Source organism: Oncorhynchus nerka, linkage group LG9b, assembly GCF_034236695.1.
Source record: "Oncorhynchus nerka isolate Pitt River linkage group LG9b, Oner_Uvic_2.0, whole genome shotgun sequence".
NCBI classification, from domain to species: Eukaryota; Metazoa; Chordata; class Actinopteri; order Salmoniformes; family Salmonidae; genus Oncorhynchus; species Oncorhynchus nerka.
Genome location: NC_088424.1, coordinates 17,497,535 through 17,511,753, shown reverse-complemented (window position 1 = coordinate 17,511,753; position 14,219 = coordinate 17,497,535). Strand labels below are relative to the sequence as shown.

The 14,219-nt window shown below is 43.5% G+C and overlaps 1 protein-coding gene across 1 annotated transcript in view; it reads right to left on the bottom strand.

The window, feature by feature from the left end:
- LOC115114834 (double-stranded RNA-specific editase B2-like) overlaps positions 1-14,219 on the bottom strand; it is a 41,613-nt gene that overhangs the window by 2,730 nt on the left and 24,664 nt on the right. The window contains exons 2-9 of the mRNA XM_065013381.1: positions 9,971-10,060; positions 8,589-9,748; positions 5,727-5,841; positions 4,161-4,329; positions 2,042-2,193; positions 1,680-1,848; positions 1,229-1,410; positions 680-861 (exon numbers count right to left, since the gene is read on the bottom strand). Coding sequence (XP_064869453.1) covers positions 680-861; positions 1,229-1,410; positions 1,680-1,848; positions 2,042-2,193; positions 4,161-4,329; positions 5,727-5,841; positions 8,589-9,748; positions 9,971-10,060 — 2,219 coding nt within the window. The remainder of the gene's footprint in view (positions 1-679; positions 862-1,228; positions 1,411-1,679; positions 1,849-2,041; positions 2,194-4,160; positions 4,330-5,726; positions 5,842-8,588; positions 9,749-9,970; positions 10,061-14,219) is intronic.

The following is a 14,219-nucleotide window of genomic DNA, read 5'->3' as shown; positions in this document are numbered from 1 at the left end:
AGGATGTATAGTACATGACTGTTTATTCTTGCATGTGATATTGAGTGCAGGAAGCCTTTTCTGCTATTCAAATGCTTTTCTAAATAATTATGACTCTCTACTGTCATCAAAATGGAACCACTGACATTTGGAACAATGGAACGCACCTGCATACATATTTAATTTCACAGTGGAAATGTAACTGTACTTTAAAAACATATTCATAATGAGGAGTGTTAAATGGAGACAGAAATGCTTGGTGAGCCAGCAGAGTGCAATTGAACAAAGATGGATGGCATCTCCATTGTAAGTTTGGCCTTTTCCACTGTCAGCAGTAGGCAAATAGTTTGTTAATACCTCTCTCCTCACTGCAGTAATACGAAAGACCACATGCCTTAGTTCCAATACATACATTAGAGCTTCTGCTTACAGCATAATGGAAGTATCAATGGATGGCATTGTAAAACAGAAGTATCAAAGTGTGGACTCAGGGTTGCCAGTGTGGGTTGCAGGCAGTGGTGGCTGGTGGCTCAGAGGACAGTCTCACAGTAATGTCTGGAACGGAATTAATGGAACGGAATCCTGTTTGATACCCTTCTATTTTTGCCATTCCAGCTATTACTATGAGCCGTACTTCTCTCACCAGCCTCCACGGGTTCTGGGTAAAGCATACTGAATAGCTCCCCTGTTCATGACTAACCTCGTGGTGTAGTCTCTCCCAACGAGTGAAGAGGGATCTCTTGCAGAGTCTGGATGGTGTCCCTGAGCCTTTCCTCCTGCCTGTAGAGGTATCCAGCACCTCCAGCTCCCCGTCTCCAGCACTCCAGTTCACACTGAACCTGGGGGACTTCCCTGGCTGCCGACCCTCACTGCTGCTGAGGCCTGGAGACCACACAGAGACCAGACTGGGGTCAGGAAGGAGAGCAGAGAGGTACAGGTACGTACTTAACATGCACTCTTCAGATACCACATCATGAGCCAGCACAGAGGCATAGTGGAAGAGACAGGACCACGAGGACCATCTGGAGGAACAAGGTGTTTATCCTTCACGCTCAGGTGGTCCTCAACGTACCTCTCCACCAGGCAAGGTAACAGAATGACCTCATGACCTTTCTTCCTCCTAACATTTCTCTTTGTCAGGTCTCTAAGCCTGGGTTACTGGCAAATGACTCCTGGACAAGTAATGGACTAAATACTGTATCTGAAGTAACCATATCATGTTATCATCTCTTAGATCTGGGTGACTTACAGCCGAGGAGTAGCCTGTTGTGTCTATAGGAGGAGGACGTGGGGCTGATGTGCCCCATGCGTCGTGCCATGGTCCTTCCCAGGTGACCCGTGTGGCACAGGCTGCCCACAGTGAGGCTGTGGAGGTACACTGGCTCCACCAGGTGAGACAGGAGAGAGCCCTGGAGACCTAGAACATTCCACCTGGAGATACAAGCAATAAGGCTAGAGATCAAGCAGGACTAGGATCTGCGTCCCAAATGGCACCCTGTTCCCTATACTGTGCACTACTTTTGACCAGAGCCACTGGGTCCTGGTCAAAGTTAGTGCACTATATAGGGAAAAGGGTTCCATTTGAGACACAAGCCTGGAACATTACCATTGGAACAAAGAGAGAGAGACAAGCCCCCTTTGTTCAGTATGTTATACGTTTGTGACTCAGTGAAAGTCGTCACTGTCTAGCTGGTGCTCACCTGGCCATTTTATCTGTGCAGGACATGGTGACCGGAGGTTCCCTCGGCAACCCCCTGTCCCATTTCTGATTGGCTCTCCGTACGCTGACAGGAAGTGTACCCTCACCGCCTTCCATCTTCATCCTCAGATGGCAGCGTAACTTCCTTACAAATCTGTGCCAGCTGTGGTCTGAGGGAGTAGACAACTGATGCAGCACCAACAAATGCAAACCTGCTCTACGAACCACAGTACAGGCAAATCCTTTTAAAGTAGAGCATTTTAAAACCTTGGTTTAATGTAACTGTAGATTCTGCTTAATTCAGTCTTGTCGACTGCGAGTATGAATGATATAAATTGAAATAAAAATGTTGACATTTCTTACGTGTAGCTGTTACCTCGTAGGGGCAATTGAGGCGTGCGTCCCCACAGGGCGATGAGCTCACATACATATGGAACAGAATACCATCTCTCAGTCTGTACCCAGACTCTTTGTCTCGCACAAAGATGGACTGCTCCAAACTGTCTGGCCGGTTACTAATAAAGAAAATTATGTTGTTCTGATCATTCTGAGTATGAACTTTCAAATAAATTGTCACGTGTTGCCTAATCACCCAGAAACATCTACACTACATACACAAAAGTATGTGGACAAACCTTCAAATGAGTGGATTCGGTTATTTCAGACACTACCGTTGCTGACAAGTGTATAAAATCAAAAACACCCATGCAATCTCCATAGACAAACATTGCCAGTAGAATGGCCTTACTGAAGAGCTCAGTGACTTTCAATGTGGCACAGTCCAACAGTACTTGTACCTCTCTGCTCTCCAACAAGTCAGTTCGTCAAATTTCCACCCTGCTAGAGCTGCTCCGGTCAACTGCAAGTGTTGTTACTGTGAAGTGGAAACGTCTAGGAGCAACAACGGCTCAGCCGCGAAGTGGTAGGCCACACAGCTTCACAGAACAGGACCGCAGAGTGCTGAAGCATGTAGCGAGTAAAAATGATCTGTCCTTGGATGCAACACTCACTACCAAGTTCCAAACTACCTCTGGAAGTAACGTCAGCAATAGAACTGTTAGTCGGGAGCTTCATGAAATGGGTTTGTGGAAGTGTGTTTTCTGGAGTGATGAATCACGCTTAACCATCTGGCATTCCGACGGACGAATCTGGGTTTGTTGGATGCCAGGAGAACGCCACCTGCCTCGATTCATAGTGCCAACTGTAAAGTTTGGTGGAGGAAGAATAATGGTCTGGGGTTGTTTTTCATGGTTTGGGCTAGGCCCCTTCGTTCCAGTGATGGGAAATCTTAACACTACAGCATACAATGACATTCTACACCATTTTGTGCTTCCAACTTTGTGGCAACAGTTTGGGGAAGGCCTTTCCTGTTTCAGCATGACAATGTCCCTGTGCCCAAGCAAGGTTAATACAGAAATGGTTTGTCGATATCTGTGTGGAAGAACTTGACTGGCCTGCACAGAGCCCTGACCTCAACCCCATCGAAAACCTTTGGGATGAATTGAAATGCCGACTGCGAAACAGGCCTAATTGTACAACATCAGTTGCTGCAAGTCCATGCAGCAATGTTCCAACATCTAGTGGAAAGCCTTACCAGAAGAGGGGAGGCTGTTATAGCAGCAAACTCCAACTCCATATTAATGCCCATGATTTTGGAATGAGATGTTCGACGAGTAGGTGTCCACATGCTTTTGGTCATGTAGTGTATTTTGAGATGAAAAGGGTGTTTTATGTTAAACATTTCTATACTTCAATCATCCTTGTGCACTTGACGTTGATGGGAACACGTTTAGTTATTCAAGGCTTTTAGTACGATGTGTTAATCAAGAATCAAAATTGATTCTTGAGTGATGGGGAACGGGCATAAAATAACATTTACAAGTGGCTCTTTTTAAAATGGAACCAAAATATCAGTGCAGATAGGTAACAGCTGATATAAAATGTTTCACTTGCAACTTCAATGTAAAAGTATACAAGCAAAGATTCTTCAACTTCGTCCTCACGGTTGAGGCCTTGTCCCAAATGGCACCCTATTCCCTTTATAGTGCACAAATTTTTACCAGAGCACAGAAACCTGTTCAAAAGTAGTGCACTATATAGGAAATATGGTACCATTTGGGATGCATTCCCTTGTGTAAAGATGCAGTATATATACAGTATATTACAGTACAGTATATAGTATATTATTAAGCAATAAGGGCCGAGGAGTGTGGTATATGGCCAATATACAACGGCTAAGGGCTGTTCTTACATATTACGCAACACGGATTGCCTGGACACAGCCCTTAGCCGTGGTATATTGGCCATATATCACAAACCCCCAAGGCGCCTTATTGCTATTATAAACTGGTTACCAATGTAATTAGATCAGTAAATAGAAATGTTTTGTCATACCCGTGGTATATGGTCTGATATGCCATGGCTGTCATCCAATCAGCATTCAGGGCACAAACCACCCAGTTTATAATATACAGTATATTACCAGAGAAAGAGCTCCAGTTGGGTGTAGAGAAAGCGGAGGAAAGCTCTCCTTGTGATGACCTCAGCATGGCAGTCATTAACCGTCCATCCCTGGTCACTGACACACACTCCACTGAAACACTTGGTCCCTGTCCCCAGAGACACCACCTGGCCTCGCCTAACGTCAAAACCTGGGCAGGGAACAATACACAATGTTTCTTACTAACCAACATCAAACAAAACTGCACAGTACACTTATACAACAGATTTGAGAGTGTTGCCCGTATCCCAAATGGTACCCTATTCCCTATATAATGCCTTTTTTAAATTACTACTTTGGAGCCCATGGGTCCTGGCCAAAAGTAGTGCACTGCATAGGGAATAGAATAGGGTGCATGCCAACGCTTGTCTTTTGGGATATCAGTTACAGTAATTTGGCCTCAAACAGGAAATGTCCTTACAAACAACTTCATCTAATTACATTTTTTATTTATCCTTTATTTAACTAGACAAGTCAGTTAAGAACCAATTCTTATTTTACAATGACGTCCTACCCTGGTCAAACCTTCCCCTAACCCGACACTGGGCCAATTGTGCACCACCCTATGGGACTCCCGATCACGGCTGGTTGTGATACAGCCTGGGATTGAACCGGGGTCTGTAGTGACGCCACTAGCACGGAGATGCTGGGCCTTAGACCGCTGCTTCCCTCGGGAGCCCAAAATTAAAATTTCACTGTAATAGACTAAGATGGCTAAATAAATTATTCTGAGTAAGAAATGACTAATGGGACAGAATATAACACACCAGTATCCTACTATTTGATGTATTTATTTAACCTTTATTTAACCAGGTAAGACACAACAGCTATGTTGTTGTCTTACCACAGCACCTCATGAAATATTTGCAAAGAATGTAATGACTGTCTTATCTCATCAATGGTGATGGTATAAAGTTGCATCTTGTGTTGCTGAGCAAGCTGAGCAACTGCTTATTTTCTTGTGAGGTATTCTATATGAATGAAAGTCTGGGAGGGATTCCTATTGGATTCACTGCCTTTTGGGACGGCAATACCTGTGATATACCTGTGCCCATAGCAATAGAATGAATAGAACTCCTTGTAATTCTATGGTTTTGCCCACTCTCTCATCTTAGTTATTCTGTAAGATCCAAGGAGCTCTACTGTCTAATGAGAGTTTCCTAGATGTTCAGGTTTGCGAATAACCAAACCATGCTGGCTTCAACTGAAGTCACTAATATACACTCTCAGTTGACTGGCATACTGTTGATGTGGGAATGACACATGCAGGCCTATAAAGGCCTGTAATTCAAAGGCATTTGAATCATTTACGACGTATCATACATTTTGATGCTTGTATCTACAGTTGTATTAAAGAGAGATCCACCATTTCTCTTTCATTTTGACTTGTAAAATATTGAAATGTCAATGAAAAGTGTAATTATGGTTGCCTTCCAAACGGCACCCTGTTCCCTATATAATGCAATACTTGACCCGAGCTGGTTAAAAGTAGAGTACTAATATACGTACAGGGAATAGGGTTCCGTTTGGACGGAGTCCATCGCCTACCTCTGGTCATTACGATGCCTGCCAGTACTTTGTGACGGCTGTGGGAGGCAGGGCAGTAACAGTCTAGCTGACTGTGTTTCTCTCTCACCAAGTGGAAGATTGACTCTGCAAAGCACTGCAATCACATACGTTATCGGATGACTAACTACTCAAGCAGGCAATGGTCAAGATAACAGCTGTATTCACATCTACATAAACAGACAGTAGAGCAAACAAACGTTTGCCCGCTAGTTGTTAAGTCAATATCACAGTCACCAAAACAACCAGATAATAGTTGCCATGCGTCATCAGGTGTGGTGGACGTGCCGCAAGCCTGCGTCCCATATGGGTTTTGGTCAAAAGTAGTGCATTACATAGGAAATAGTGTGTCATTTGGGAAGCACACTGTGGCAGTGCTTTCAATGACTCTGACAGAAGTTTCTTCTCTGTCAACTCTCCCTGAGACATACAATATTAGATTAGCATTATATTGAGAGTATATCTGGGAATGATGAGACTATATTGACAATATTTAGTAGTTAATAATTTAAAAAAAGGCTAACTCATCCACTAAATTGATATAATATATATGATACATGATCATTGAAGTTATCATCCCACCCGTGCCCTGATATCAAGCTTGGAGAGATGACTAGAAAGGGGAAAGAATATTGTCTAAATGGCGATGGGACAAGGTCATGCGCAATGATGCGTAATGAGCGTATTAAATAGTTATTAATATGCTCTTCACACCTCCTCTTAATTTCATCTCCTTCAGTTTGGGGCTCCTCCTTGATCACCAATATGCTGCGATGATAATGTTCACCCTACAGTCTCACTGTGACATCGGCGAATTTTGGACTTCTAACCCCTTTGAAACATTGTGGGTTTTACTCCTGGGTTGTTGCATTGGATTTGCCTATTTATTCTGAATACGCTGATACCAACCACTCGTCTGTGTGATTAACAGGGGCTGAGCCAGAGGGGTGTTTGTGAGACAATGGCGGATCCCACAAAAATGTATGGAAAGTCCGAACGGTTTGAGCTACAACCTCTTGTGATCCATCTCTCACGGGGACACCTGTTTTGCACTATCACAAGCCACACAAGAGTCACTAGATGGTACTCTTTGAAGAGTATCTTAAATAACTCTCCCGGCGCCCCCGACAAGCACTGATTTTGCTGATAAATACTTTGTTGAGGGAAAATGTACTTGACACGATTGAGATATGTTGTCGTCTCACCTAGCTATCTTAACAAGAATGCACTAATTGTAATTCGCTCTGGATAAGCTAATTGACTAAAATGTCAAATGTAGAAGGTAAGGGGTTCTTCTACATAGAAGGTCATAGGAAATCCCAGGATTTGTGTCTATAATACTGTAATAAGTTCACACAGTTGCTATAACAAACTCCAAATCCACACAGCTGTCACTGAGCAAACAATTTATGTACTTGTGGCCTCCTTATAAGTATTTTTTTTGCAGGTTTTTGCTTGGCAGACCTTTTTTTAATTGCCACTTGTCAATACAACTCATGAATAAAGCTGTTAATGTCCAATTGCCTTCTACTTGAACCCTGGTTGTCCTGAAAATAAAACACTTCAATGTGAGACTAAAGCAGATATAAAAAACATATTTTTTGGAGGGAAAAAAAGAAGAGTACAGATTATTCAAACGTTTTTGGAAAAGCTCATTTGAAAAGAAAAAATGTTTGTTAAGTAAATGTATTTATTGGTTTCTTTTCATTTTTATAAGAATGCAATGAATGTTATTTGTTGCAATTGAACGATTTATTATTATTATTATTTTTTAATTTGACCCCTTTTTCGTGGTATCCAATTGTTTTAGTAGCTACTATCTTGTCTCGTCGCTACAACTCCCATACGGGCTCGGGAGAGACGAAGGTTGAAAGTCATGCGTCCTCCGATACACAACCCAACCAAGCCGCACTGCTTCTTAACAAAGCGCCAGGAAACACAGTGCAACTGGCAACCTTGGTTCGCGCGCACTGCGCCCAGCCCGCCACAGGAGTCGCTGGTGCGCGATGAGACAAGGATTTCCCTACCGGCCAAACCCTCCCTAACCCGGACGACGCTAGGCCAATTGTGCGTCGCCCCACGGACCTCCCGGTCGCGGCCGGTTACGACAGAGCCTGGGCGCGAACCCAGAGCGCCCTTAACCACTGCCCCACCCGGGAGTTCCGCAATTGAACGATTTTAAGGTTTGGTGTGGGGTCACAAGAAATTATTGGTAAAAATATTTGGCCCTCAGAACATCGGGCAAAAATAGTTTTGGCCCCCATTAAAAAAGTCTGAATACTACTGTTCTAAAGTATGGCAAAAGATGAAGAGCAGATTTTCTGAGGCCAGACAGACATAACAGGGTTGTGAAGCTGCTGTGGTTGGGCATGCAAGCCAGGATAGCGTTTAGTCCTGAGGCTCCTGGACATGAAATGCATATTGATACGATACACTCCATTTGGTGGCAGTCTGAGCACCTCTTAGATATATTCAGTATGACCATTTAGAAGATAGGATGGATGGTAATGCTGCAGCTACAGAGGCAATGGACGGGGCATGTTCAATAACCCTGTTCGACCTGGGCACTTCAATGAGGATGTGAATGAAATGGAGGAATCAAAAACATGATGCACTGTGATTGTTATATCCAAATTACAGCAAATTGAAACACTGCATCTCAACATTGTCATTGTTTTAGGAGAGACATTGAACAGCAAGCAAGGCTTGGTACTGATTGCAAAATTAATTAATTAAAAATTAATTGAGATTGAAGAATTCTCCCCCATAGCTAGACAAAACAGAGTTAGGAATATGGTTAAACTCAGAACTCATACAGTAAGTCAGTGAAGGTAAGGTACCCACCTGAGGTAGCTGAGAGCTCTTGGCCCAGCTGGCAGTACGACTGATGCTAGTCTCAGGCCCCAGACTGATGTTAAACAGGTCCTGTAGGGCTGAGGTAGCTACCCGGGCTTGAGCCAGTCTCTTACTGCGCCCACAGCCCTCAAATATCCTTCCATCCACCCTCACTGCCATCACAAAGCTCCTGATCGGCCTGCCCCGCACTCTCTCCATCAGGCAGACGTACCTCAGGCCTGGCCTTAACTCATTGAGCAGAGCCACAGGCCTCAGCTCCTCAACAATGGAGGAACCGATCCTCTGCCTCTTCTGATTGGCTGAGGACATCAGGTCAAGGGTCAGGCATACTAGTCTCCCGTGGTTACAAATGCTGGAGAGCAACTCCTGTCCCTTTCCCCCTGTCCTGTGGCTGTGGTATAGGAGTTGTGTATCTCCCTGCGCTGGTGGCTCCTCAAATTGCAACTCCTTTCCGTCTGTCCTGTGGTAAAGGAATTGGTCTTCGTTTGCTTCTGGCTCAAACTCCTTGAAGAGCGTGTCAGGGATGAGAACGGCCTGGTCTGAGGTGAAGTCTGCTGGTGCTGTGGTGTTGATAAAGTTGAGGTTTCCCATGGTGATGTGAGCCTGAGGGGCATTGGGAAACTGGATGAAGGACCTAAGAGCCATCTCTGCTGCTCTCATCTTAGCCTTCTTCTTGGTGGGGCCTCGGCCCTCGAACCTGAGACCGTTCACCTCTACTCCTACAGCGAACACAGGGGCGTGAACTGGCCCTGTCCAGGATGCTATCTCATACTGTAGACCTGGTCTCAGCTCGTTCAACTGCACCAGGGCGTTCTTCTTTGTGACAGACCAGGAAGTCCTCATTGTCTTCCGGCAGGTTGCGTCAATCCCGCGTGATGCTCCTCCCTCAACCGACAGTGCAGATGGAGTCGTGGCGCTATCTGATGTAAAGCAATGGGCCGTCCTCTTACAGATCAACTGGAGTTCATAGAGAAGACTGTCTTTTCCTTCCACCAATGGCTGCTTCCTCTTTAGAGCAGTAGTCCTGGGGAGCTCTCTGGAGATGTCAGTGTAAAGAGCTGGTTGATGATGTGCAGGTTGTCGTATGGTTGAATAGTCCACTTGGTTTGTGCTATGACGATTCTCCTTCACCTCACCGCTGCTGCTATCTGTTCCCCAATTAAGACAAGAACAAACATAGTTGAGGAAACCACTATTAAGTTTCACATTATGTTGATGAGATTTTTAAGAAAAGGCCAAACTACCGAAATGGGAAAGCTTAGCAAAAGGTGTAAATTGAAAGTATAAACTGATAAATTGCTGGTGTGCTACTCTGATTGAAATGTGGTGTGAGTGAATAGCATGGAAAGGGAAATACAGGAATCAATTACTTGAAGTGTCTCCATTGTCTTTTGATGTTGTTGTCCCACTATCTCTAATCTTCATAGGGCTGATGAAGGATGACAGCATACTGGTTCTCTCTGAAACACAACAACAAAGACAGACAGTTACTGGGGAATCCACACAAAACATTACAAAACCCCATGTGAAACCCCAGACATGTTTATTTATTTATTATATTTATATATATTTTTTACCTTTATTTAAAACCTGTCAGGGATGCTGCGAATTTTCGCAGCTTTTTGTTAAAAATCGCACAACATTTCAACGTCCTGCTACTCATGCCAGGAATATAGTATATGCATATGATAAGTATGTGTGTATAGAAAACACTCTGAAGTCTCTAAAACGGGTTAAATCATGTCTGTGGCTATAACAGAACGTGTTTAGGAGTAAAAATCCCAAGGAAAACTGTTCACCAAAAACACAAAATAAATATTCATCCGCCAGTCTATGTATTGTCTATGGCAAGAGAAAATAGATAGAGTCCCGTTTACAATGCCTACAGCTTCCACACGATGTCGCCAGTACTGGCATTTCATTGCATGTTTATCCTTGGTGGGATGACGTATAGGCACTTCCTGTCTTGGGGTACACCGAGGAAGTTATGAAAGTGAAAAAAATGGACGATGATTTCAAGACTTGCTGCTATCGAATACAGATCGCCCCGTGATCAATTTTATCGATTATTAACGTTTATTAATACCTAAAGTTGGTTTACAAAAGTAGTTTGAAGTGATTTGTAAAAGTTTATAGGCAACTTTTTTAATTTAAAAAAATGACGTTGCGTCTCGTAAAGGTGAATTTTCCTGGATCAGACGGCCTTCATAAATGGACATTTTGGGTATACAATGACGGATTTAATCGGGAAAAAGACCCAATTGTGATGTTTATGGGACATATAGGAGTGCCAACAAAGAAGCTCGTCAAAGGTAATGAATGTTTTATATTTTATTTCTGCGTTTTGTGTAGCGCCGGCTACCGCTAATTATTTTTTTTAGGTCTCGTTCAGGTATTTCGGGGGGGTGCATGCTATCAGATAATAGCTTCTCATGCTTTCGCCGAAAAGCATTTTACAAATCTGACATGTTGGCTAGATTCACAACGAGTGTAGCTTTAATTGAGTACCTTGCATGTGTGTTTTAATGAAAGTTGCCTGAGTTTTATTGAGTACTACAGTTGGCGCTCTGAAATTTCCGCTGATTTTGGTCCCTGTACAGGGACCGCAGCCGTAAAAGGTTTTAACTAGGCAAGTCAGTTAAGAACAAATTCTTATTTGCATTGACGGCCTACCAAAAGGCAAAAGACCTCCTGCGGGGACGGGAACTGGGATAAAATTAATTTAAATTTAAAAAACATTAAAATATAAAAAATAAAGATAAATATGTAAATATATATATATATAAAGAAAATACATTAAAAAAATTAAAAAACATAAATGGAGGACAAAACACACATCACGACAAGACAGACAACACAAAACTACATAGAGAGAGACCTAAGACAACAACATAGCAAGGCAGCAACACATGACAATGCAGCATGGTAGCAACACAACATGACAATAACATGGTAGCAACACAACATGGTAGCAGCACAAAACATGGTACAAACATTATTGGCACAGACAACAGCACAAAGGGCTAGAAGGTAGAGACAACAATACATCACGCAAAGCAGCCACAACTCTCAGTTAGAGTGTCCATGATTGAATGAAGAGATTGAGATAAAACTGTCCAGTTTGAGTGTTTGTTGCAGCTCATTCCAGTCGCTAGGTGCAGCGAACTGAAAAGACAAGCGACCCAGGGATGTGTGTGCTTTGGGGACCTTTAACAGAATGTGATTGGCAAAACGGGTGTTGTATGTGGAGGATGAGGGTTGCAGTAGATACCTCAGATAGTGGGGAGTGAGGCCTAAGAGGGTTTTATAAATAAGCATCAACCAGTGGGTCTTGCGACGGGTATACAGAGATGACCAGTTTACAGAGTATAGAGTGTAGTGATATGTCCTATGAGGAGCATTGGTGGCAAATCTAATGGCTGAATGGTAAAGAACATCTATCCACTCGAGAGCACCTTTACCTCCCGATCTATAAATTATGTCACCATAACCTAGCATGGATAGGATGGTCATCTGAATCAGGGTTAGTTTGGCAGCTGGGGCAGCTGGGGTGAAAGAGGAGCGATTACGATAGAGGAAACCAAGTCTAGATTTAACTTTAGCCTGCAGCTTTGATATGTGCTGAGAGAAGGACAGTGTACCGTCTAGCCATACTCCCAAGTACTTATATGAGGGAACTACCTCTAGCTCTAAACCCTCAGCGGTAGTAATCACACCTGTGGGGAGAGGGGCATTCTTCTTACCAAACCACATAAACTTTGTTTTGGAGGTGTTCAGAACAAGGTTAAGGGTAGAAAAGGTTGTTGGACACTAAGAGAGCTTTGTTGTAGAGCATTTAACACACATCCGGGCAGGGGCCAGCTGAGTATAAGACTGTATCATCTGCATATAAGTGGATGAGAGAGCTTCCTACTGCCTGAGCTAAGTTGTTGATGTAAATTGAGAAGAGCGTGGGGCCTAGGATTGAGCCTTGGGGTACTCCCTTGGTGACAGGCAGTGGCTGAGACAGCAGATTTTCTGACTTTATACACTGCACTCTTTGAGAGATGTAGTTAGCAAACCAGGCCAAAGACCCATCAGAGACACCAATATTCCTTAGCCGGCCCACCAGAATGGAATGGTCTACCGCATAAAAAGCTTTGGCCAAGTCAATAAAAATAGCAGCACAACATCGCTTAGAATCAAGGGCAATGGCGACATCATTGAGGACCTTTAAGGTTGCAGTGACACATCCATAACCTAAGCGGAAACCAGATTGAATCCCAGAGAGAATACTTTAGATAAAGAAGGCTAGTCAGTTGATTATTGACATGTGTTTCCAACACTTTTGATAAACAGGGCAAAATAGAAATAGGCCTATAACAGTTAGGATCAGCTTGATCTCCCCATTTAAATAAAGGACGAACCGTGGCTGCCTTCCAAGCAATGGAGAGACAGGTTAAAAAGGTTGGAGATAGGCTTGGCGATGATAGGGGCAGCAACCTTAAAGAAGAAAGGGTCTAAGTCGCATTAAAAGGGGTGGGAGATGAGGAAATGTTGGATGGGCAAGGAGGCATGGCTGAGTCAAAAAGGAATCCTGACTTAATGAAGTGGTGATTAAAGAGCTCAGCCATGTGCTTCTTGTCAGTAACAAGCACATCATCAACATTAAGGGACATGGGCAGCTATGAGGAGGAGGGTTTATTCTCCAGGTCTTTAACCGTTTTCCAGAACTTCTTGGGGTTAGACCCACAGAGAGAGAACTGCTCCTTAAAGTAACTAACTTTGGCCTTCCGGATAGCATGAGTGCAATTATTTCTCCTTTGCCTGAACGAGAGCCAGTCAGCCTGAGTATGCGTGTGCAGAGCCTTTCGCCAAATGCAACTCTTGAGGTGGAGTAACTCTGCAAGATCACAGTCGAACCAGGGGCTGAACCTGTTTTAAATTCTCATTTTCTTTATAAGGGGCGTTTGTTAACAATACCACTGAAAATATTAAAAAGAAGGTCCAAGCGTCTTCGACAGAGGGGATCAAGCTGATTATATACCATTTTACAGAGGCCAGTTCATGAAGGAAGGCTTACTCATTAAAGTTTTTTAGCAAGCGTCTATGACAAATCAGGACAGGTCGTTTCACTGAGCAGCCATTTCGAACACAGGCTGTAAAACAGTGATCACTAAGGTCATTACAGAAAACACCAGACTGATCGCTATTAGGATTATTTGTGAGGAAAACCTCAAGAAGAGTAGCCTTTTCTGTGTGTTTGGAGTCATACCTTGTGGGATTGGTAATAATCTGAGAAAGATTTAGGGAGTCCCATCGCTTTAGGACTGGTGGTTTAAGCATGTTCCAGTTTAGGTCACCTAGCAGGACAAATTTGAACTTAGTGTAAGGGGCCAGGAGAGAGATTTGGGCAGGTAGGGTACAGGCTGGTGCTGATGGAGGACGATAGCACCCATCAACAGTCAACAAAGAGCTATTTGAAAGTTTAATACTTAAAACCAGCAAATCAAATTGTTTGCGGACAGACTTGGTGGAGATAACCGAGCACTGAAGGTGATCCTTGGTAAAAGAGTGCCACTCCCCCACCTTTGGAAGATCTGTCTTGCCAAAAAAAATTATAACAAGAAAGGTTAACAT